The sequence below is a fragment of the Oncorhynchus mykiss genome, chromosome 22 (assembly GCF_057628025.1).
Source record: "Oncorhynchus mykiss isolate SJ-2025 chromosome 22, ASM5762802v1, whole genome shotgun sequence".
NCBI classification, from domain to species: domain Eukaryota; kingdom Metazoa; phylum Chordata; class Actinopteri; order Salmoniformes; family Salmonidae; genus Oncorhynchus; species Oncorhynchus mykiss.
The window spans coordinates 17,129,646-17,155,370 of NC_143043.1; the positions used below are offsets into that span (position 1 = coordinate 17,129,646).

General features: G+C 42.5%; 1 protein-coding gene across 3 annotated transcripts in view; it reads right to left on the reverse strand.

Moving 5' to 3' along the window:
* Positions 1-318: 318 nt before the first annotated feature.
* The window catches only part of LOC110501452 (integrin alpha-6), a 29,779-nt gene continuing 4,372 nt past the window's right edge, over positions 319-25,725 (reverse strand). The window contains exons 2-26 of one of the 3 annotated variants that reach the window (XM_036958818.2): positions 15,003-15,130; positions 14,787-14,866; positions 14,371-14,632; positions 13,477-13,608; positions 12,759-12,972; positions 10,884-11,077; positions 10,704-10,798; positions 10,470-10,597; positions 10,271-10,360; positions 10,088-10,149; positions 9,794-9,963; positions 9,557-9,700; positions 9,304-9,419; positions 9,026-9,185; positions 8,853-8,939; positions 8,668-8,747; positions 4,446-4,523; positions 3,619-3,721; positions 3,351-3,527; positions 3,127-3,219; positions 2,929-3,045; positions 2,723-2,821; positions 2,461-2,586; positions 2,166-2,300; positions 319-1,628 (exon numbers count right to left, since the gene is read on the reverse strand). In XM_036958818.2, coding sequence (XP_036814713.1) covers positions 2,193-2,300; positions 2,461-2,586; positions 2,723-2,821; positions 2,929-3,045; positions 3,127-3,219; positions 3,351-3,527; positions 3,619-3,721; positions 4,446-4,523; positions 8,668-8,747; positions 8,853-8,939; positions 9,026-9,185; positions 9,304-9,419; positions 9,557-9,700; positions 9,794-9,963; positions 10,088-10,149; positions 10,271-10,360; positions 10,470-10,597; positions 10,704-10,798; positions 10,884-11,077; positions 12,759-12,972; positions 13,477-13,608; positions 14,371-14,632; positions 14,787-14,866; positions 15,003-15,130 — 3,043 coding nt within the window. In that variant the 3' untranslated portion in view covers positions 319-1,628; positions 2,166-2,192. Of the gene's footprint in view, positions 1,629-2,165; positions 2,301-2,460; positions 2,587-2,722; positions 2,822-2,928; positions 3,046-3,126; positions 3,220-3,350; positions 3,528-3,618; positions 3,722-4,445; positions 4,524-6,994; positions 7,398-8,667; positions 8,748-8,852; positions 8,940-9,025; positions 9,186-9,303; positions 9,420-9,556; positions 9,701-9,793; positions 9,964-10,087; positions 10,150-10,270; positions 10,361-10,469; positions 10,598-10,703; positions 10,799-10,883; positions 11,078-12,758; positions 12,973-13,476; positions 13,609-14,370; positions 14,633-14,786; positions 14,867-15,002; positions 15,131-25,725 lie in introns of those variants that run through there. The other 2 variants (XM_036958816.2, XM_090215611.1) reach the window with 2 other exon arrangements.

The following is a 25,725-nucleotide window of genomic DNA, read 5'->3' on the forward strand; positions in this document are numbered from 1 at the left end:
CAGTACTTAATTAACGCAGCTGGTGACCACACCAGATACTGACTGTTACTTTTGATTTTGAACCCACCCTTTGTTCAGGGACACATTATTCCATTTCTGTTCATCACGTCTGTGGAACTTGTTCACTTTGTCTCAGTTGTTGAATCTTATGTTCATACAAATATTTACACATGTTAAGTTTGCTGAAAATAAACGCAGTTGACAGTGAGAGGATGTTTCTTTTTTACTAAGTTTATATCTGGCCTAACCTAATATATTTTGGCCATAGATATGTAAAACAGAAGGAGGAAAAGGAGTGAAATACTGGTACAACTTTCATACATTTCTCAATTTATTGCAATTTGCACAGTATTAAAAACATCTGAATTGAGGAATGAATAGCCAGTGATTTACATAATTCCCCCCCCCCCTTTTTTTTAGGTAGGGCTACTAAATTTTTCAATCACATAAAACATACATTTAGATTTAAATGCGAACAATGATAGTTTAGTTGCACCTCTTATCACAGTGAACCTATTATGTGTGAACAACCAATTTGGAGTGTCCAAACTCCATTCCCTGGACCTGGCCATAACCACAAGTGAACAACGATGCCGGTTATTCATCAACAAGATCACAATGTTTCTCAAATCTGCATTTTGGTGCGTATTTTGTGTCATCTTCAAGACCCACACATCCTTCAAATACAATTAGCTAAACAATAATTAGCATTTTATTGCTTGTTGGCTCCAGTTGTCCCAGCTGCATTGCTGTTAACTGAAGCATATCCCAGTACAGGGGGATAAACAAAGGTATGGTGTGAATCATAGTTCTAACTCAAAACTCTTAACTGATTTATATCTAATAGCGTGTATTGAATTACCTTTTTTATAATCAAAGCAAGTGCAAAGAAATGAGTCCCAATGACAATATTATTTGCCTAATACCTGTAGCTACTTTTTAGTCTGTGTAGCACTCGAAAATCATCAGTAACATCTGCCCTTACTGAAAAGTAACGTTTAGATTTTTTTTTTTTAAGTATTTGGCCAATGCATTTTTTTTTATTTTTTAAATAATGACTAAAATAAATATACAGTGTGCTAAAGTATTTAAATATATACAAACATACAAAATGTTCCAGTCTCTACAGTTCATTAGATTGGACAAAAGTGACTGCAAAAAAAAAGATTATCTTCAGGTAAACATTGGATTGAAACTGTTTATGCTAAAAAAAAAAACTGTATCAATGGCAGATAATTTGTTTAAAAAGTCCCAATTCAGAGAAAATGAATTGTAAGATATGATGCTTCTCATTTCCTCAGGATAGGACACAGTTTATTTTTGGAGTTTGCTTCACAAATGCAGTCAATTGAGTTTAGACTGTACAAAAATAAATAACTAAGATCAATGGGTTCGTGACACTGGGATGTTTAGAAAAAAATGGGAGATTCTTGTCTCTGACAGCATCCCAACAGTCAAGTGTCTTATGAGTAGTTCTCATTCTCATTCCAGCTTGTCACCCACTGCTTTTTCTCAAAGGAATGCAGCTTGGCTTTCCTGTCTTTGAACTGACGAGCCTCTTTCCTTATCCGTACAGCATGGTATATTGGAACGCTGTCCTCGTGTTCAGAACGTTTGAAAAATCCACACTGGCAAGAGAAAAAGCAAAGATAATGATTCATTCTGCATTTTATAGACTTGAATCAAGCTGAACATACAAATAGAACACACATAATGCTCAAGCAAATCAGAGAGGCAATCCAAAGAGAGTTTTGTGTGAGAGCATGCTAAGAGTAGTATTCAAAATAGCATTTCCAAACAGCCAGCCTGACAAAGCAGAAACCTATAAAACATTAAGAAACTCCAAAGCACACAAGAAATAGTGGTTGATAGGTGTGAAATGTAGGAAAATGTAATAACTGCTCATTTGGGGGGGGGGGGGGGGGGGCATTGAATGCTGACCTAATTCAAACACACATACATGAACAAATGTCTGAACACCCTATCAAAGCTTGTTTTACATACTAATTGGCTAAATGATCAATTAGAGTACAAACCACTTTGGTCTATGTATGTGTCTCTGACTTTTTTGCACTCGAGATGTGCGGAAGTAAGCATTTCCTTTAAAGCAAAAGTGAGTTAGTGTTTAAGCCCACACGCCATGCTGACTGCAATGCCCACTTTACCCCAGGTCTGAGCGCAGAGAACGGGCACTATGCCTCAGTAGTGAGTTTCTCTTTATCAGAGGCCTGAACATGGATCTGAGCCTTGTGATACGCTGCATCGTACTGGTCTTGTGGGGCTCTCTTGAAGAAACCACACTAAAGGAGAGCGAGGGTGATGAATCATTGGGAACAATATGAGAACACAGATATACTATAACACTACCTGAATGAATAATGATTCAATGTTGCATGTGTCTACTAATAGCTCAGAGTACAATATGTTGGTAAGTGTGTTGCGGTTGTAGACCATTCCTACCTTCCAGAGTAGAAACACTAGCAATGCCAACATCAGAATACCAGCCAGGACAGCCACGAGGATGATCCACCAGGGAACTCCACCATACTGGGTTACTGCCTTCTCTGGAAACACCGTGACTCTCACCTGCATGGGTACAAGAAGAAACCGTCTGTTTATTTCGATTTGTTACATATACATTCTTAAAATTGTATTGATCAGTGAAGGTGTCATTGTGTGAGTGGATGATAACGGATGTCAAGAGTTCTTCTGTGCCACACACCTGAGTCTCAGCATTCCTGAGAACCATATTCTTTGCAGGAGCATCAAGGCTGATGGATGCTTTCACAATTATATCAAGATAGTTCAAATTGGCATAATTCTGTTTCAAAACAAAGGTTTTCAATGTTAGAGAATGACTGAATTATTCGTATCTGCTATTTAGGACTCTTTTGAAAAGCAAATAGCAACAGGCATGTTGTTTCTCACCTCAAGGAAGGTAGCGTTCCACAGACGGCATCGCAGCGCAATCACTGCACTACTGTCCAAGCCCTGTAGAGGGCACTTGATCACCACACATCTAGCGTCATAGCCATTGCCACACATCTGAGAGGAACATAACCTTTTGTCAGACAGACAACGTGTCATTATTGATCTATTTTTAAATGCAAGTGAAAGTGTGTTTACCAAAATCTTGTGCTTTTTTTGGTCCAATAAAGTAATTTTGCTTCCAGATTTTTTGCCTCCAACTTCACGCTTTTTCCTAGATGTGCTGGACTCCTAAAAAATAAATAAACTCATCACAAGTTAGTGATTCAAACTTGAATGTCTTAATAACGCTTAATCTCTGGCCCATTTTGCTTTTCCACAAATGCATCAGGTACAGTGAAACTTCAGTAGGAAAATCTTACCTGAATGTGTTTGAGAGAGTTGATCTCAGTCTCTGGGGAGCAGGGGATCTCTTCCAGGCCAGTACTGCTGATCTTAACCAGATATAACAGCCATTTCCCATCCACATTCTCTTTGGGCCACTGGATGTTCAACGAGGCTGTGCCAAAGGACTTCAACGGCTTACCCAAATTGATTATCTGGAGGTATAATATTTAAAAAATTGACATCACGGTCAAACTCAGACAAAGTGATATTGAGAAACTGAGATAAGCAGACAATGATAATTACCTTAAATTCATAATCAATCAAACCGCCGATCTCCTCTTCTGTGTTGATGGCACTCTCTCCTTTCACATCACCCCCAAAATACACCTGGGAGGGTCTCGCAACTCTGATTGATAAACAAACCACATATTAGTGGACTACATTTGTATTTATTAAGGATCTCCATTAGCTGCTGCCAAGGCAGCGGCTACTCTTCCTGGGGTCTGGCGGAATTAAGGCAGTTATACAATTTTAAACATTACAATACATTCATAACAGAATTCACAACACACTAAGTGTTTCCCCTCAGGCCCAGACTCCAACACCACATATCTACAACACAAAATATATTTGTTTGTGTGTGTATAGTGCGTATGTTATCCTGTGTGTGTGCATGTGTCTGTGTGTGTTACGTCACAGTCCCCGCTGTTCCATAAGGTGTATTTTTTACCTGCTTTTTAAGTCTGATTCTACTGCTTGCATTCAGTTACCTGATGTGGAATAGAGTTCTATGTAGTCATGGCATTATGTAGTGCTGAGCGCCTCCATAGTCTGTTCTGGACTGTGAAGAGACCTCTAGTGGCATGTCTTGTGGGGTATGCATGGGTGTCCGAGCTGTGTGCTAGTATTTTAAAAACAGACTGCTCGGTACCTTCAGCTTGTAAACACGTCTTACGAAAGCAAGTAATGATGATTGTCAATCTCTCTTCCACTTTGAGCCATGAGAGATTGACATGGATGCCATTAATGTTCGCTCTCCGTGTACTTTTAAATAAATCAGATCAAAAAAAGTATTTGAAATCGAGTTGATGCAGTAGTCAACAAGTGAACACGTTAGAAACACTACTTACCCTGCAACAGAAAGTAACAGCTCAATCACGACTTTCGCCTTTGCTTTCACTCTTCCCATTTTGTCCTGTGTACTGGTCCTGAAGGTAGAGAAGTGACACATAAGTGTTTGTTATCCTCTTAAAATGTAATGGCAAAAGATAAATTTCCGCCTGAAATAGACATACCCAAAAGTAACGTCTGTTCGTGTGTAATTACATGCTTCTGACATGCAGAAACTTTGTGTATTTGGAAAGAAGACATCTGAGAGATGAGGAAATGATCAGAAGATAGATAGTTTACACATGAACAAAGATAGTTTACACATGAACAAGAAAACACAAAATACGTTTTTATTGTTCTTCTGATGGTCATCTCTCATTAACCAGCTAGCTATGAGTGAATTATTGATGACTAGAGCTGGAAACACATCAGGTGGCTTCCACAACATGTGAACAATATCAGAAAAAAAAATAGGCTTGATAGAACTAACAATTAGAAATGGGCAGATGTTTTAGTAAGTGGTGTCAGGTGTGGTCACGGGACATTTCCAAGTGTCCCTAAACCTCTCCAAAGTGGCATATGTCTGCAAAATAGATAATTCCAGTGCTATTACATATTTGCAATCCCTAAATGCTATTTGTTCAGTATAAAAACTATTTTTACCATATCAACCTCACTTCAAACATTGTGGTGGTGTTATGGGTTAGCCAGGGTACATTTCAGTGTCCTTTCAACCTCTCCAAAGTGTCTGAATGTGGTAATTGCACTGTTTTTGCAAAATGGATGTGCCTAAAAGTTATTGTTAACTGTAAAAACAACATTTCTACAACACCAACCTCACTCAAACATTGTGGTGGTGTTGGGGGACATAGAAGTGTTTTTTTAACCTCTCCAAAGTGCCTGAACGTTTAGCGTAGGCATATCCACTGTATTGGTCCCACATTCAAATGAACTGTTTACAAAAACAATATTAAAGCAACATGTATACATAAAAAATTATATAAAATGTATTCTGAAACACAACTTGGTTTCGCATGTGTCCTTCACTAGAAAATGTGCAAAAATGGAATGAATAGAAACTATTTACAAATGGCATTCGTGTTCGTTTTACATCCCAGATGATTAGATTTCACCATAGCTTGTGCATGTCAATAGTCTTTGAAGCAGTCCCTCTCTGCCAGGAAACAAAAAGTGAGCTGGCATTTCACCCCCCCCCCCCCCCCCCCCCTAATTCGGCCCCTAATTCAGCCATTTCCAACACCAGCTGCTCTCAGAAGGCCAACTGGGAGAGAGGGGTTTGACCTTTTGCTTTGGCCATCTGCTTGTGGAGAATGAAAGCATTTACTGTAGCAATGTCCACAAAGTGGTAAACAAAAGTCTTATACCACTTCCTGGTCTTGTGGAGGACCTAGTAGCCTATCAGAGCATCAGTCCTTCAGAGAAACGGGGACATTCTTCCTCACCCATGCCCCATTGGCATTTTTCACCCTCCTTGAGACATGGTTGTTATTCAATGCCTTATGCTGTGTGGTGAGAGTGGTTACTTCCATAGTGTCCATCCATTTCACAAAAAGCAGCTTATTAGTACTGTTTACCTTGGTCTTAGGGAAACCCGATTCTGTTAGGACGAATGGTGCCACAAGCCAATATTTTATTTTTCCAGAGGTCTATGAAAAGCATGGGACTAGTATAAAAATGGTCCACAAAGAGCTTGTACTCACTGCCAAGTAAGGGGAAGTCCATCAGCTGCATAACAGAGTCATAACTGAGGACCTTCCCAGTGGGTGTGATCACCTTGCCTTCAAAGACAAAAAAGGTTCACGTGTAGGCAGGGGCTGAATCGGCACAAAGAGCTTGTAGCACCACTTGGTCGGCTTATTTTTCATATACTGCTTCAAGCCAATTCGAGCCTTTGAGGCAACCATACGCTCAACTATAGATAGATTTTGAGCAGGCTGGAAATAATGGCATTATAAAGGGGCTTGACTCTTACAAGACGATCAGACCCTGCAGTCCCTTTCTTCTGGTCATTCTCCTGATCCTTTTGTGGGTCACTCATGTGAAGAGCACGGTTGATGGCCAAGAATCGGTTTTCACCTACGATGGAGGTGGGGAACTCAAAACCGATAGAGTGGGGTCTTGCTCCAGTTGTCAACTAGTCTTGATAACTTTACCAGTCCCATGTAAATCCCCAAGGACATGTAGTTGAGCATGTCACCCCTGGTGACAGGTTTCCAAGACATCTTCCTTCCCCCCCTGCTGCTTCTTGTCGGTATTACTAATTAGTGTTCCCAGTACAGAGGTGGTAAAGTAAAGCTGAAACAGCTGTAAGGGGGGCCTTCAGGTCGTTTGGGAAGGTCCCCAGCTGTAAGGGAAGGCCCCCAGCTGTAAGGGTAGGCCCCCAGCTGTAAGGGAAGGTCCCCAGCTGTAAGGGAAGGCCCCCAGCTGTAAGGGAAGGCCACCAGCTGTAAGGGGGGCCTTCAGGTCGTTTGGGAAGGCCCCCAGCTGTAAGGGGGGCCTTTAGGTTATTTGGGAAGGCACCCAAGTGTAAGGGGGGCCTTCAGGTCGTTTGGGTTTAAACCTAAATTGTTCTGTCTCCTCATCATCTTGAAGGACCGTATAGCACCTGTCCTCCGTTGTGCTGCTTCCACTACCTCTCCCTCTTCTCTGTTGAGACCTAGATCTCCTCCCTGCCTCCCTCTCCCTCTTCCTCTTCTCTGTTGAGGCCTAGATCTCCTCCCTGCCTCCGCACCTCCAGATGAACTTGCAGACAGGGGAGTGGTGCCAGGGCCTGCAGTGGGGGTGGTTGAAGAGGAGTGGGGCCTTTGTCGAGTGGTGGATTTAGAACCATCAGACGGGGTGATTGACAGAGCAGTGGGGGGTGAAGACCTTGACCGGCAGGGGCGCTTGCTGGGAAGGGGGGCTCCCAAACGTCATCATCCAAATTCTATGCATCCTCCACTCTGTGGCGACTAAAATAAAGGGATATTTTGTTGTAAGACACAGAATAACAGTTGACTAAATTTACCAAACAACATTACTGTAAAGTAAAAACACGAGCCTAAATTTGATCTGGACAGTGACTCACATAGATGGTGAGAAGCACACACACAATCCAAACAGTAACACTTTGGAGACAAAGGTAGAGGTGACGACCACAAAGAAAGGGAAAGGAAAATGGGGATACCTAGTCAGTTGTACAACTGAAATGTGTCTTCAGCATTTAACCACTCTGAATAAACAATGGCCATAAGAGTATGGTGGCCTCTCCAGATTTATAAGGATGAAACTTAGACAATAACTACTTTGGAATTATATAACATTGAAATGACTTGTTACATAGGCCTATGTAAACTAAATCCAAAGCACAAAAAGCAGACAACTTAAAAACCGAAATACACATAGTAAATTAGCTATGTAAAGCCATGGAAATCATTTACTTACAGATCTAAAAGAGGATCGAATCCTTCTAGAAAGCAATCTTCGTCGGCCGAGTCGAATTCCTCCTTTTCCAAATCGCTCCCCTGATCCGAGTCCGACTCCAGAATTCTATTTAAAGTGTCTATGTCGATATACCTATTCATAGCGGCCTTCTTTTTAGGTTCCTGTTAGATGTATTTATTTAAGTTTACTTCACTTCGATATTCTTTTTTATTTTCTTGAGAAGCCATATTTGGTGAAAAAGCGTTTAAATGTGTTTACAATGTGATGTACGGTGCTCGGTACGTCTCGTCCTCTGAGTCAGGTAGCAATTGTTCGCATCACGCATAAATGTATCTAGGCCTTGCTTTGTCCCGCCCAAGTCAACTCTAGTGGTTAGAGCGTTGGACTAGTAACCGAAAGGTTGCAAGATCGAATCCCCGAGCTGACAAGCTACAAAAAAATAACCGTCGCTCTGCCCCTAAACAAGGAAGTTAAACCACTGTTCCTAGGCAGTCATTGAAAATAAGAATGTGTTCTTATTTGAATTGCCTTGTTAAATTATAATATATATTAAAATCCGCAATCTAGGTAGCGGTCATCGGCTCGGCCTGCCCTTATAAATATGTTTTCCCATATATGCTATTAAGTCACACCAAAGATTTGAAGGTACGATCAATGGCCAAGATACTCAGCTTTCCACAGACACCATACTTTTGCAGATAGGGGCTACCGTTATCATACCAGACTGAATTGAAGAAAAAAGGATTTATACAAGTCACTCATCAGTCGCCTTCGTGAAAAAAGAATAGTGCCACTTACGTTTGAAGCTCGAGGTCAATATTAATTTCTGCCGTATTGAGAGAGATACCAGCAGTGCTCAAGATTATGTAGAAAGTAACCTGGAAACACATTGCATTCAAATATGTCATAACATTCACCACAAGTGAGCCACACAATGACAGAATAATAAAAAATACTGTCATGAAAACAAGTGCATAGCCTACCTCTGAATCTCTTTTGAATGGATTCCCCAGTTCACACTCTGTTTGGGAGCCATTCTGGTTGGCTAAACAGAGAACCGGTTTATCCCTCTGGAGAACAGGAACTCATTACAATGTTATTACTTGACGGATAAAAGGTGAAAGGTGCTGAAATAAACCAGAGTCACTTCACTTACTGTCATTTTCTGAGAGCGGAAACCGGAGTATGAGAGAGCGTTGGGGAACATCCCCACCAGTTTAGCCTCATGGGCATCATCCCCATTTCTGTTCTTCACGGTCACCTCCAGAGCTATGTCCTTCTGATCACTGAGGGAGATCACTGGTAGCCCATTCTCCCTGGATAAAAACAAAACATTGCCTGATACCTCTTCCTCAGAGGCGTGGTTTTCTTTTCCAAATCTTATCATGAAAGTCCCTAAATGTATATGCACTAAGAATGTTTGTTCATACTCACATAGGTAATGGGGGAAATATATCTTGGTTGAGCTCTTTGGAGCAGAATCTGTACTCCAGTTGTAAGCTACTCTGGCAAATATTATCGTTTCCGCATCCCTCCTTTAAGAAGTTCACCTGTAATGAAGCAAGATCAAGCTTATTTTCAATGCATCTGACAGTAAGTCCATTCTAAAATGTACTGAATTCCAATCACTCTGAGACATTCAATGACATCATGAAACACGTGTAACAGTTGGGGAAAGGATGGTTACCTCAGTGACGACCTTGCTTGGCTGGGAGTTGTCAAGAATAGGTACAAGCTGGGGGAGAGCGTTCTGCCTCTTCTGCCGCTTGGTACCCTGGATTCCCAACGACACCTCAATGGGAATACCACGCAGCTTGTCCCTAATGTTATCCTACAGACAGAGAAAACAATTATGTACACCATCTCCCTTCTAGGTATCCTTCTAGAATCCCAAGAGGGTTAGAAGAATACCAAAAAGTATTACCTGCAGTTTGACTTTTGTCTTGGTGCAAGCTCTTTTGTTTTGTCCCCGGAGGTCCAGAGTTCCGGTCGATTGGAAGTCCTGGTCGGTGTGAGACTTGTTGAGGAAGAGGATCCTGGAGGGAAGCCCTTGCTTCCTGCGATCTGCCTCACCCTCAAATGCGTAGCGGATAGCTGTAAGGAAACATTCCAGATCAACAGTATGTATTATGTAAGGACAAAGGGATTCAGGACTTTCAGGACTATGACAAAGTATGCCAATTGGGCTGAGGTGAAAGAAGAGAGAGGCTTCGCTTACTTAGTTTTGGGCTGTAGGATACAGGGTTTGCTTTATAGGTGAAACATGCCTCCACGGTCAAGCTATAGACAACAAATGGATTATGAATTAAATTGTGTTAATAGGAAACAAATCTACAGAAGCGCAAAGATGTCAGACATATTTTCAAACATGAGCACTCATCAAATCCCATCAACACCTTACCAGATACTGTTGCCACAGGTTTTCTTTGTGAGGTCAATTTCCTTTGGAGTAATTTTGACATCCTTCTGAATGCTAATAATTGGCCTTGCCCTAAAAAAAAAGAAGAGTTGTTATGCGAGTTGTTACTGTATGTGTTATCGTAAAATGTATTTGTGAGGTCGTAACTGGATTGTTGTAGATAGCCGAACAAGATCGTTACCTGTAAACGAGAACTGTATCTGAGAGAGACCCAATAGCTATATCAGGATAGGAATTCTTATCTAAATCCATATTCCCAGCCAGAGAATATCCAAATAATCTGATGTTGTTGGGCATTCCCTCAAGGATCTGAAATGACAAATACATCAATAGGTGAAAATGGGATGCAGCAGTGATGTCATTCCACTATGTCAACAAGCATATCCTGTGACCAATAAAACACTACATAACCAACCTGTGCCGGCTTGGTGTTGATTCCAATAGCAGAACCGTGGTAAATGTACACTTTTCCTGCCCCGGCATCAGCGTAGGGCGCTCCAACAGCAATGTCTGTAAAAGAGAAGCCATTTAGCTATGGAATGTTATGACACAAGCACAGAAATGTCAGAAATAAGTACAGATGCCAGGTTCCCACCTTGATAGGAGTCCTGATTGATGTCACCGATGTTTTCCACTGCCAGCCCAAACATTGAGTCTTTGGTTCCATTGAGGCGGATTGGGGTGATCTTGTCCCACTTTCCTGCCTGGTTGATGTAGACATAAACAGCTCCTCCAAAGTCTCCCTCTTTCATGAAGAACTGAGGGGCTCCCACAACAATATCCTGCCACCTGTGATGCAAAAAAAATAAAGGCGATATTTGAAACATAAGTTACAATATCCATGTAGGTTTGATGACATAATGCGGGGCTCCCCAATAGGCGGGTGATTTTATACTGAACAAAAATATAAACGCAACAAGCAACAATTTCAAAGATTTTACTGAGTTACAGTTCATATAAGGAAATCAGTCAATTATGCATTTCACATGACTTGGCAGGGGTGCAGCCAGGCCCACCTACTGGGGAGCCAATCAGAATGAGTTTTCCCCACAAAAGGGCTTTATTACATACAGAAAAACTCCTCAGTTTCATCAGCTGTCCGGGTCGCTGTTCCCAGATGATCCCGCAGGTGAAGAAGCCGGATGTGGAGGTACTGGGCTGTCATGGTTACACGTGTGCGGCGGTAGTGAGGCTGATTGGACGTACTGCCAACAACGTTGGAGGCGGCTTATGGTAGAGGAATGAACATTAAATGCTCTGGCAACAGCTCTGGTGGAGAACCCTGCAGCTGGCCAGCCAATTTGCATGCTCCCTCAAAACTTGAGACATCTGTTGCATTGTGTTGTGTGACAAAACTGCACATTTTAGAGTGGCCTTGTATTGTCCCCAACACAGGGTGCACCTGAGCAATGATCATGCTGTTTTGTCAGCTTCATGATATGCCACACCTGACAGGTGGATGGATTATCTTGTCAAAAGAGAAATGCTCACTAACAGGGATGTACACAAATTTGTGCACAAAATATGAGATTTTTTTTTTTTTGCATAGATAAGAACATTTCTGGAATCTTTTTTTCCAGCTCATAAAACATGGCACCAACACTTTACATGTTGCGTTTTTGAGGGGATATAATTTTCCTAAAAATCACCAGGAAATCATCTCAAAGGGATTGTAAATCTGTTCCCAAGTATTCACACGGTGATCGTATCCCAATTAGAGCCCTGCACAAGCATGAATTTTAAACCCAAGCCCTACCCATGCCCACAATGTTCATGCCCTACCCTACCCAGGCCGATTGTTTCTGCCAAATTTTCGGCCCTGCCCGAAACCAGAAATAACTTCCTCCATTAGTAAATCCATTAGCTGCTCCTCTCTGTGTGTCACTCACTCCCTGCACGCTGCTCACTCTGCATGCACTCTGCTCATGGCGGCTCTGGATCTGTAAGTACCCATAGCAACGGCTCCGCTTGGGCTGCTCTGCTCAATGATGAGACATGAGAGCAGTTACTTTTCATCACTGCAAACTCCGACAAAACTCAAGGAACATTAGCATTTTTGGTGAAATCTCTCCCATCTTATATTTGACGAGGTTAGTCTGATCTTAGTAAGATATGACTGTACGATGCAGCAGGGCATGAGCAAATGGCTCAAGCCATGCCCATATCCTAGTTATTATGAAAAAGCTGGCCCTACGCGGCACTAACCCTATGTATAATGTCGGGGCCCGTCAGACTCAGCTTGGGTAGCAGAGCTCTAATCCCAATGTAATCAAGGTTTGAAATTATTCTGTGTATGCCAAATATTGTGTCTGTTTGGGATTCTTGAAGTGAATTTAATTTAACTAAGTTCCAGCCCCCAACCATCCGCTCAAGGAAAAATGAGCCCACAGCTGAATGTAATTGGGGACCCCTGACCTAATGTATGGATAAGCCAAAACTGGAAAAGCAGAAGTCAACTTGTGTCACATACCCATCTCCATTCAGGTCGACCACAGCTACATCATATCCAAAAGAAGATGCCAATCCAGGCCCTTCTAGAATGTACTCCGGGGAGAGTCTTGCGGACGCTTCATTCTCCTTTCTCAACAGGACCACAGCCCCACAGTGATTGGCTCGCGGTGCCCCAGACACAATGGTCAGGCCACGCCCCTTGGTGATGCTATGCCCAGAATCAATGGAAAACCCTGCAACATGAAATAAGAGGAATCTAGGTATTTATAGCTAATATCTTATACCATGCATAATTCAGAGCATTCATCTTTCATGAATAAATGAGTGAATTTGGGATGTAAAGAAAATCACAAGATGTGAACTATAGTAGTCATGTCATCTTGAAGCAGCCAAGACAACATATGTTGATATACATATAAGTAATTCCAGTAAAAACTGCAGTACATTCAAACATTACATTGAAATAATTACATGGTAAATATTCAGATTATAAACCATTCACAAGTTAACGACCATGTAGATGGAATGGTTAAGAGAGTATGTTTTAGCCACCTGGGAAGTCACAAACCTAAGAAACTATTGGATCGTCACATCCAGAGTTTTCTCAGGGCTGACCTGTAGAGAAGGAGACTTATACAGAAACAGCGTTGGCAGCAGGCAAACTGGCCACGAGCAGGATGCCTAAGCACAGAAAACACCTAGTTCCCGCAGTCAAGGTTCAGACCTACTGTACCCACCTAAGTAGCTGTTAGCAGGCACAGGCACCAGGTCAGGATCCAAGCGGTTCTCATCTCCAACTTCATAAGGTCCGTCGTCATAAAATCCCCTTTCCAACAAAGTGTTGTTCTTTTGCTCTACACGTACAATGCCTGGAGTGGTTGAGAGTGAAAATGGTGCTTGATTAAATATGATCCTCAACAAAACCATATGAAATCTTCAACAATAATGACACAAGCAAAACGTCACTGGGTGAATTTATTTTTTTACAGGTGAAAATAACATTGTATTATAGGGCCATCCATTGGTGGACTTCTGAAGGAATGAAATGTACCCATTCATTCTCGAAGAATTACTTATAAATGGCTCCTGAGTTTAGGTCAACTGTCGTACCCCATCAGAACCCAAAATATAAGCTTGTTCAATGTTTGTAAACAAAGTACATGTAAACACACACTCTATAGCCTAAAAACATGGTTAAAACTGTAATTATGAAATCATAGATGGTCAGTCCTTGCATCCATAGCTCTGTCTTTAAATATGAGGGTGGTTACATTTATCCAGCCCCATCCCCAGCTTTTTACAGAAACAGTGGTCGGAAGAATACTTGGTAATTGTTTCAACTGCTGATTGACACGTTAAAGCACAGTAAGGAAATGTCTGATGAAGTCTGTTGCAGAGCCTTTCCTTACCTCTAGAGGACATGTGAGTCACAATAAACTGCACAGCTCATTCTGCAGAGATTTAAATCTATATATTGTACATCCATTGATTTTGATCGATTGAAGTAAATAGGTTTTGATAACTTAGATTTACTTTTCACATTGTACATTTTTTTGTCATTTAGCAGACGTTCTTATCCAGAGCGACTTACAATGGCAACTTAATTGCATACCTTATGAACAGACACCTACCTTTCCAGTTGTAGGCGCCAGGCGCTCCAAACACCACGTAATGGTAGTCCTTGGTGAAAGTGGCAGCCAGACCCTGCTGACAGGAGCCAAACCTCTCATGGCCTCTGGCTCTCCCCTCACAGAACCTCCAGTTCCCTCCATCTTCATCAGAGGATTCATCAATAGTGAGGTCCTGACTCAGGATGTAGCAGCGACCTGTGATGTCACGGGACTCCTGAGCAGTGTCCACAAACAGACGTCTCTGATAGCGGTGAGCACAGGTCTGCAACGACGAGACAGCGGAATCAGCACGCAAGGCAGATCCTTAGCTAATGATACTGTAGGTCTGACGCAAAGTTCTGCATGACAGATATACAAAGCACTATGTACCTGGCTAGTAACACAGCAATGCACAGTATTCTCTGACACTGACTTACCACAATCTTCCCTCCGGGGCCCTGGCTGTTAACTGTCACCCCCATCCACTGGTTCTCCTTGTTCTCAACTCTCACATCCTCTGTGGGAATTGATGTTGATTCTCGCTTTAGAATGAATTTTACTTACAGTGTATTGTGGTTAATAAAACATAATGTTCAACCATATGTTGTGTAAGAAAGAGAAACAGAGGGAACCAGATTTGAGTAACACCTCACCTTCATTGTCAAAATCGATTCGGAGACAGTCATCGGATTCGGTGGTGATGTCACAACTGTACAGGCCACCGGTTATGTTGGCTCTCTGGTTAGCCAGTGCTTTGGCTCTTGGTGCTCCAATCAACAGTCTGCAAAAAATAAAATAATAATAAACTATTTTCCAATTACTGTCTCTTTAAGATATTGATGGTCTATAGATGAATGTACTGTGACAAAAGCAGATGTTAGAGATGTTTGGTAATCCTATACTGCAGCTGTCATATTCAATCATTCATATTGACCAAAGCGGTCAGTTTAGTAACCCAGAACTGGCCTGGATAACAGACACCATGTCAAACTGGCAAATATAGTACATGTCCACTACTTAATATTCAAACTGCCTGCAATCATAGTACTGTCTCATAGACTTCAAGAAATTGTGAACATGCCATTTGAGATGTACCACAATGAAATATGTTTTTTTTTTGTGTATTTATTCTGGCTGTCAGTTAATGTCCTCAGAATAATTATTTTTGTGAACTTCTCATGATCTGTCTCTGTAGCACAGTAATCTACTGTGCTTTACAATTAGCACTAGGCAGAGAAACAGTAAGATCTAATTTGGAGCATATTCAATCATACGATTGTCCTGTACAACATTAGTTCACTGACCACAACATATCCAAATCACCCCGAGTGCCGAAGAGAATCTTAACAACCGCAGGGGACAATAATCCTGCATGAATATGTTTTAGGGTTGAATAACTTGTAGAGACATTTATTTATGCCCTCTATTTATGCACAATACTTTATAATAGCTGTGACTGACTGATGTTGCAATTAAATGTAATAGCTTAGGAGGGCTTTGAAGAATTGCCTGTAGTTGGCACTTCGCTAAATCACAAAAGCATCCCTGTTAGGCTAACACTATAAAAGGGGACCAAACAGTGAGTGAGAGCCACAGCCACATACTAAGGAACACTGAAAACATGATCAGATGCATCAATGAGAATGGCTAACAATAACAGCCTCCCACCATTAGCTCGGACAAATTGAAAACCCTAGTCATTGGCGACTCCATTACCCTCAGTACTAGACTTAAAAGGAATCATCCAGCGATCACACACTGTTTACCAGGGAGCAGGGCTACCAACGTTAAGGCTACGCTGAATTTTGTTATCCACGTCGGCACCAACGATGTTCGGATGAAACAGTTAGAGGTCACCAAGCGCAACATACAGTGCCTTGCGAAAGTATTCGGCCCCCTTGAACTTTGCGACCTTTTGCCACATTTCAGGCTTCAAACATAAAGATATAAAACTGTATTTTTTTGTGAAGAATCAACAACAAGTGGGACACAATCATGAAGTGGAACGACATTTATTGGATATTTCAAACTTTTTTAACAAATCAAAAACTGAAAAATTGGGCGTGCAAAATTATTCAGCCCCCTTAAGTTAATACTTTGTAGCGCCACCTTTTGCTGCGATTACAGCTGTAAGTCGCTTGGGGTATGTCTCTATCAGTTTTGCACATCGAGAGACTGACATTTTTTCCCATTCCTCCTTGTAAAACAGCTCGAGCTCAGTGAGGTTGGATGGAGAGCATTTGTGAACAGCAGTTTTCAGTTCTTTCCACAGATTCTCGATTGGATTCAGGTCTGGACTTTGACTTGGCCATTCTAACACCTGGATATGTTTATTTTTGAACCATTCCATTGTAGATTTTGCTTTATGTTTAGGATCATTGTCTTGTTGGAAGACAAATCTCCGTCCCAGTCTCAGGTCTTTTGCAGACTCCATCAGGTTTTCTTCCAGAATGGTCCTGTATTTGGCTCCATCCATCTTCCCATCAATTTTAACCATCTTCCCTGTCCCTGCTGAAGAAAAGCAGGCCCAAACCATGATGCTGCCACCACCATGTTTGACAGTGGGGATGGTGTGTTCAAGGTGATGAGCTGTGTTGCTTTTACGCCATTGCATTGTTGCCAAAAAGTTCCATTTTGGTTTCATCTGACCAGAGCACCTTCTTCCACATGTTTGGTGTGTCTCCCAGGTGGCTTGTGGCAAACTTTAAACAACACTTTTTATGGATATCTTTAAGAAATGGCTTTCTTCTTGCAACTCTTCCATAAAGGCCAGATTTGTGCAATATACGACTGATTGTTGTCCTATGGACAGAGTCTCCCACCTCAGCTGTAGATCTCTGCAGTTCATCCAGAGTGATCATTGGCTGCATCTCTGATCAGTCTTCTCCTTGTATGAGCTGAAAGTTTAGAGGGACGGCCAGGTCTTGGTAGATTTGCAGTGGTCTGATACTCCTTCCATTTCAATATTATCGCTTGCACAGTGCTCCTTGGGATGTTTAAAGCTTGGGAAATCTTTTTGTATCCAAATCCGGCTTTAAACTTCTTCACAACAGTATCTCGGACCTGCCTGGTGTGTTCCTTGTTCTTCATGATGCTCTCTGCGCTTTACACACAGGTGGATTGTATTTCTCATCATTAGTCATTTTGGTCAACATTGGATCATTGAGAGATCCTCACTGAACTTCTGGAGAGAGTTTGCTGCACTGAAAGTAAAGGGGCTGAATAATTTTGCACGCCCAATTTTTCAGTTTTTGATTTGTTAAAAAAGTTTGAAATATCCAATAAATGTCGTTCCAATTCATGATTGTGTCCCACTTGTTGTTGATTCTTCACAAAAAAATACAGTTTTATATCTTTATGTTTGAAGCCTGAAATGTGGCAAAAGGTCGCAAAGTTCAAAGGGGCCGAATACTTTCGCAAGGCACTGTAGCTTCATCGTGTAAATCAACTAGAAAGATGTGTCGGCATCGAGTAATTGTCTCTGGCCCCCTCCCAGTTAGGGGGAGTGATGAGCTCTACAGCAGAGTCTCACAACTCAATCGCTGGTTGAAAACTGTTTTCTGCCCCTCCCAAAATATATAATTTGTAGATAATTGGCCCTCTTTCTGGGACTCACCCACAAACAGGACCAAGCTTGGCCTGATGAGGAGTGACGGACTCCATCCTAGCTGGAGGTGTGTTCTCATCTTATCTGTGAACATAGACAGGGCTCTAACTGCCCAAGCTCCACAATGAGATAGGGTGCAGGCCAAACAGCAGGCTGTTAGCCAGCCTGTCGGCTTAGCAGAGTCTGCCACTAGCACAGTCAGTGTAGTCAGCTCAGCTATCCCCATTGAGACGGGGGCTGTGCCTAGATTTTGGTTGGGCAAAACTAAACATGGCGGTGTTCGCCTTAGCAATCTCACTAGAATAAAGACCTCCTCCATTCCTGCCATTATTGAAAGAGAATGTGATATCTCACTTCTCAAAATAGGGCTACTTAATGTTAGATCCCTCACTTCCAAGGCAGTGAACTAATCACTGATCATAATCTTGATGCGATTGGACTAAAACATGGCTTAAGCCTGATGAATTTACTGTGTTTAATGAGGCCTCTCCTCCTGGTTACACTAGTGACCATATCCCCTGCACATCCCGCAAAGGCAGAGGTGTTGCTAACATTTACGATTCCAAATTTCAATTTATAAAAACAAAAATGACTGTGTTTTCATATTTTGAGCTTCTAGTCATGAAATCTATGCAGCCTACTCAATCCCTTTTTATAGCTACTGTTTACAGGCCTCCTGGGCCATATACAGCGTTCCTCACCGAGTTCCCTGAATTCCTTTCGTACCTTGTAGTCATGGCAGATAATATTCAAATTTTTAAATTTAATATTCACATGGAGAAGTCCACAGACCCACTCCAAAAGGCTTTCGGATCCATCATCAACTCAGTGGGTTTTGTCCAACATGTCTCTGGACCTACTCACTGTCACAGTCATAGTCTGGACCTAGTTCTGTCCCGCGGAATAAATACTGTGGATCTTAATGTTTTTCCTCATAATCCTTGACTATCGGGCTACCATTTTATTACATTTGGAATCGCAAAAAATAATCTGCTCAACCAAGGAACATCAAAAGCCATGCTATAAATTCTCAGACAACCCAAAGTTTCCTAGATGCCCTTCCAGACTCCTTCCACCTACCCAAGGACGTCAGAGTACAACAATCGGTCAACCACCTAACTGAGGAACTTAATTTAACCTTGCGTAATACCATAAATGCAGTCGCACCCCTAAAAACAAAAAACATTTGTCATAAGAAATTAGCTCCCTGGTATACAGAAAATACCCGAGCCCTGAAGCAAGCTTCCAGAAAATTGGAACGGAAATGGCGCTACACCAACTGTAAGTCTCCGATGAGCTTGGAAAGACAGTACCATACAATATCGAAGAGCCCTCACTGCTGCTCAATCATCCTATTTTTCTAACTTAATTGAGGAGACGAAGAACAATCCAAAATGTGTTCTTGATACTGTCACAAAGCTAACTAAAAAGCAGCATTCCCCAAGAGAGGATGACTTCAGCAGGGAAAAATTAATGAACCTATTTGACCGAAAGATCATGATCATTATAAAGCGAATTACAGACTCCTCTTTAAATCTGCGTATTTCTCCAAAGCTTAGTTGTCCTGAGTCTGCACAACACTGCCAGGACCTAGGATCAAGGGAGACACTCAAGTTTTTTAATACTATATCTCTTGACATATTGATGAAAATAGTCATGGCCTCTAAACCTTCAAGCTGCGTACAGAAACCTTTGTTTGCAAATACAGAGATCATACGTTTCATGTAGTTCTTGACCAGGTTTGCACACACTGCAGCAGGGATTTTGGCCCACTCCTCCATACAGACCTTCTCCAGATCCTTCAGGTTTCGGGGCTGTCGCTGGGCAATACGGACTTTCAGCTCCCTTCAAAGATTTTCTATTGGGTTCAGGTCTGGAGACTGGCTAGGCCACTCCAGGACCTTGAGATGCTTCTTACGGAGCCACTCCTTAGTTGCCCTGGCTGTGTGTTTCGGGTCGTTGTCATGCTGGAAGACCCAGCCACGACCCATCTTCAATGCTCTTACTGAGGGAAGGAGGTTGTTGGCCAAGATCTCGCGATACATGGCCCCATCCATCCTCTCCTCAATACGGTGCAGTCGTCCTGTCCCCTTTGCAGAAAAGCATCCCCAAAGAATGATGTTTCCACCTCCATGCTTCACGGTTGGGATGGTGTTCTTGGGGTTGTACTCATCCTTCTTCTTCCTCAAAACATGGCGAGTGGAGTTTAGACCAAAAAGCTCTATTTTTGTCTCATCAGACCACATGACCTTCTCCCATTCCTCCTCTGGATCATCCAGATGGTCATTGGCAAACTTCAGATGGACTAGACATGCGCTGGCTTGAGCAGGGGGACCTTGCATGCGCTGCAGGATTTTAATCCATGACGGCGTAGTGTGTTACTAATGGTTTTCTTTGAGACTGTGGTCCCAGCTCTCTTCAGGTCATACAATGTGATTTTCTGGATTATTGTTTTAGATTCCGTCTCTCACAGTTGAAGTGTACCTATGATAAAAAAAATTACAGACCTCTACATGCTTTGTAAGTAGGAAAACCTGCAAAATCGGCAGTGTATCAAATACTTGTTCTCCCCACTCTACCTACATGTACGCTACGGTCACAAGACGCAGGCCTCCTTATTGTCCCTAGAATTTCTAAGCAATCAGCTGGAGGCAGGGCTTTCTCCTATAGAGCTCAATTTTCATGGAATGGTCTGCCTACCCATGTGAGAGAAGTCTTTATTGGACTCATCTCTTCAGTAGGTCCTATGATTGAGTGTAGTCTGGCCCAGGAGTGTGAAGGTGAATGGAAAGGCACTGGAGCAACGAACCGCCCTTGCTGTCTCTGCCTGGCCGGTTCCCCTCTCTCCACTGAGATTCTCTGCCTCTAACCCTATTACAAGGGCTGGTGCTTTTACATGCCGTCCCTGGGAGGGGTGCTTCGCTTGAGTGGGTTGAGTCACTGATGTCATCGTCCTGTCTGGGTTCGCACCCCCCTCGGGTTCGTGCCGTGGGGAAGATCTCGCGGGCTATACTCGGCGTTAGCGCAAATCAAATCAAAGTTTATTTGTCAAGTGCCAACTACAACAGATGAAATGCTTACAGTGAAATGCTTACTTACAGTCTCTAACCAATAGTGCAAAAAACAGGGTAGTAAGTTGGAGTAAGTTGTAAGTAAGTAAGTAAGTAAGTAAGTAAGTTGGAGGTTGAAGATATCCCTCTAGTGGTGTGGGGGCTGTGCTTTGGCAAAGTTGGTGGGGTTATATCCTGCCTGGTTGGGCCTGTCCGGAGGTATAGTCAGATGGGGCCATAGAGTCTCCCAACCCCTCCGGGCTCAGCCTCCAGTAATTATGCTGCAATAGTTTGTGTTGGGGGGCAAGTCTCTCTCTCTCTCTCTCTCTCTCTCTCTCTCTCTCTCTCTCTCTCTCTCTCTCTCTCTCTCTCTCTCTCTCTCTCTCTCTCTCTCTCTCTCTCTCTCTCTCTCTCTCTCTCTCTCTCTCTCTCTCTCTCTCTCTCTCTCTCTCTCTCTCTCTCTCTCTCTCTCTCTCTCTCTCTCTCTCTCTCTCTCTCTCTCTCTCTCTCTCTCTCTCTCTCTCTCTCTCTCTCTCTCTCTCTCTCTCTCTCTCTCTCTCTCTCTCTCTCTCTCTCTCTCTCTCTCTCTCTCTCTGACATAATTTTAGTCAATTGGAGGTGTATCCATGGATGTATTTCAAGGCCTACCTTCAAACTCAGTGCCTTTTTGCTTGACATCATGGGAAAATCAAAAGAAGGTGCCTGAAGGTACCACGTCCCTCTGTTCAAAAATTGTATGCAAAGTATAATCACCATGAGACCACGCAGCCGTCATACCGCTCAGGAAGGAGACACGTTCTGTCTCCTAGAGATGAACATACTTCGGTGCGAAAAGTGCAAATCAATCCCAGAACAACAGCAACGGACCTTGTGAAGATGCTGTAGGAAACAGGTATAAAAGTATCTACAGTAAAACGAGAACTCTATCGACATAACCTGAAAGGCCGCTCAGCAAGGAAGAAGCAACTGCTCCAAAACCGCCATAAAAAAGCCAGACTACAGTTTGCAACTGCACATGTGGACAAAGATCGTACTTTTTGGAGAAATGTCCTCTGGTCTGATGGAACTTCCAAAGTTGTGGCAAAATGGCTTAAGGACAACAAAGTCAAGGTATTGGAGTGGCCATCACAAAGCCCTGACCTCAATTCTATAGAACATTTGTGGGCAGAACTGAAAAAGCGTGTGCGAGCAAGGAGGCCTACATGCCTGACTCAGTTACACCAGCTCTGTCAGGAGGAATGGGCCAAAATTCACCCAACTTATTGTGGGAAGCTTGGGGAAGGCTACCCGAAACATTTGACCCAAGCGAAACAATTTAAAGGCAATGCTGCCAAATACTAATTGAGTGTATGTAAACTTGTGACCCGCTGGGAATGTGATGAAAGAAATAAAAGCTGAAATAAATCATTCTCTACTATTATTCTGACATTTCACATTCTTAAAATAAATTGGTGATCCTAACTGACCTAAAACAGGGAATTTTTACTAGTATTAAATGTCAGGAATTGTGAGAAACTGAGTTTAAATGTATTTGGCTAAGGTATATGTAAACCTCTGACTTCAACTGTAGTTGTAAAATTTGGCAAGTCACTGAAGGGTAACATCGACATTCACACGCAGCACTCCAGCCTTTGCGTACAAAGTCTAGGTGACACATGAAAACAGGCTGCTCATTTCTAAAGGAGAAAATATATATATTTTTAAAGTACTTATAGATAAGCACCTTATTCCCCTGTTATAATGTTTACCCAACAGCTTCTGATCTAGATAAACTAATAGGGAACTATTAAGCAATTAGACTCAAGCCAGGCTGGACTTTGTTAGTTTAGTCCACAAGACAAAAAGTCAAAAGTGCTACCGGTAGTTGAGAACTTTACAGTCATGGAACTTGCCTGACGACTCATCCTGAATTTAATTTCGCTGCTGTATCAATCGCTCCATACATCAGTCTGAACCCGCTATCCTAGAAGTAGTTTGTGCTGATGTAAAAATGAGGTGATTCATGATTCGTGAACGCATCGGTTTCTTGAACCAAACAGAATGGTTAGAATGTGTTCACATTCTAGAAGTCCTCGGGGAGGAAGCAAATCCAGACTCACCGTGGAGAAGAAACGTTAGTGGGCGTGGCGTTTGACAGGCGCGATGTGGATGGGTAGCCAGGCAAAGACGGAACTGCCAACAAGTTACACTTAGGGGAAAGGAGACTCATTTTCCAAGTACAACCAGATTTGAAAAGGTTCCATGCATCGGAAATGAACTTTTTAGGACACATTATCAAAAATAACATTGCAACTCTACTGTCCTATGTTCCTCTAAAAAAGAAACCCCAGGTTACAGCATCAAGTTAGCTGAGCAAATAAGTGCATAGAGAGCCATCATATTCCTATCCATGTCAAGAAGTCTAAGACAGTTGGATTGGTTACAGACTATGGCTAGGAGGGGTGGCAATATTTGTGGTGTGTCCTTAAAAACAAGTGGAAAAGTGACAATTTCATTCAGCGCTAGTGGGAAGTTTTAAGACCCACAAAAAGCAGTAACGCAGTTGATAATGGCAGGGATTTTGAGAGCAGAAGGGCAGCCTATCCAGCCATGACGCACAGTGCCCATGGAAACATATTTTTGTTGTTGTTGAAAAATGTAGTATTTAGAAACATCAAAAAAAAACAATTGGTTTCCCCCCCATTTCATTTCATTTGATTCAAACCCAACCATAGCCTACCCTCCCCTTAACCATGGCTGGTTTAGCAGCATAGCACATAGTGTGTCTTTTTTATTTTGACCCTCATTCTTTTTTATTACTCACAATTCGCATCCCTGCATTTTGCTTGTTCACGTAGGCTATCCATCCCCCTTTTGGAAGAGCACTCGTCATCCCATTACCAAAGACACACTACTCATCTGATTACCAAAGACACACTCCTCATCCGATTACCAAAGACACACTCCTCATCCGATTACCAAAGACACACTCCTCAAATACTATTCAGTCCTCCTATCATTTTTGGGAGAATCTGCCACACACATAGGCAACGATAATTCACAGGAGCCTAGTATTTAGTACAGACGTGCAAATGTTATGCGTAAAGACATTTAAGCCTATGCGTGCACACAGTGCCATGAAACGAGAGAAGTGATTTATGATGTCATGCATCTGACTCGGTCCTACCTAGAAATATTGTTGTTGGTTGTCTTTTGTTTAATTCTGATTCAAAACCAAACTTCCATGGCTTCGAATGCAACGCAGTTGCGTCTGTTATTTCTGCAGAAGTGCAAATACAGTATGATCTGTAAGATGGTTCTATGATGTTTGTAAAACATGATTTTATAAACAATGTTTGGATGTGCGTAAAACCCTCCATAGTCTAAGTTGCCTTGTCTGTATTATTATGCACCCCACAGGGAGCAATTATGGTGTCTGTAACTGTCTCTATACATAGCCTATTTAAAACAAGTTGTTGTTAAGTTTTTTGTGTGTGTCTTTTTAGGCCTTATCAATAGCCTAGTGAATTTGATCTTGCTTATTGACTACGTTTGGCATGTCCATATCCAGACTGCAATTTACAGTAAGGCTAGCCCCTATATCAGTGCGAATGCTATACTGTAGCCTATGTTTAACTATGTATTTCCATACTGAACCAATGCAATTAGAAGACTGTGGACTGCAAACATGTTCAACATATTTAGCAAATATGGGGCAGGCTATTTAACGAAGGAGGCTATAAGGGACTAACTTTCAAATTGGAGTTGATGACAACGCAATACATAAAAGACCGTAAATACACAACATGAAGCAACCACATATTTAGCCATGGAGCACGTTCTGATTGGCTAGTGAGGGGCCAAGCCTTCACACACCCATAAGTTGTTTATTCTCCAAAACCCAGCCCTTTCACGGCATCGCCAGCTACTACGCCCATAATTCCAATTGTGAAAATAGTTTAAATATTTCTGACACACCCCTGAACCTATAACGCTACCACCAGCGCTACGATTTACGAATTACGTTAGGCGTGTTAAAATAGAGCCCCAACGTGTAAATGAATAGTGGTGGCCAAACTGTAGTTGTATCCTGTGACCTTGCTGACCTTTTTCCCCAAATATTGTGTGATGCTGACCCTACAGCTGTGCACTCAAAGCCCCCAGAACCACTGCAGCTGTTCTAACTGTGTCTGTTTACCTACACCAACACTTGGCACTGGCCTAGAGTTGGCTTGTTACACCAGCCAGGCCATAACAACATTTGGCAAAAGTGTGTGGTTTTTCAAACCACCAGGGCCTGAGCTCCTCTATCACTGCTAATAAATCAGTGTCTCAGTCTCTACCCAGGAGATTATAACCTGCCTTTGAGCTTTCTTGGGACACAGCCAACTGCCAGGCTCTTGAGAAATTCCAAGCTTCTGTTTTTCCATCAAAGATCATGAAATGTAAACCTCCTGTTCCAGGCCCTGGGTCTCCTGCCCTGCTAGGCCCCGAGTTGGCTGTCACTCTAGGTCTGCAGTCCCTGCTCCTAGCCAGTTCGCAGCCCACAGCCTCAGCCAGTGCCCAGCCACCTGTCCTAGCGCTATTCTCCCAGATCCCTACTCAGCTAGGCTTGCAGGCCTAAGCCCTCAGCCTCCTGACCTGGGGGAACCACTGTTCACTGACCCAGGGGCCGGCTGTCTCCAGTTCTGGGAGGCCGCCCCACCTCCTGCACTTGAAGACCCTTGGCCATCACACCTG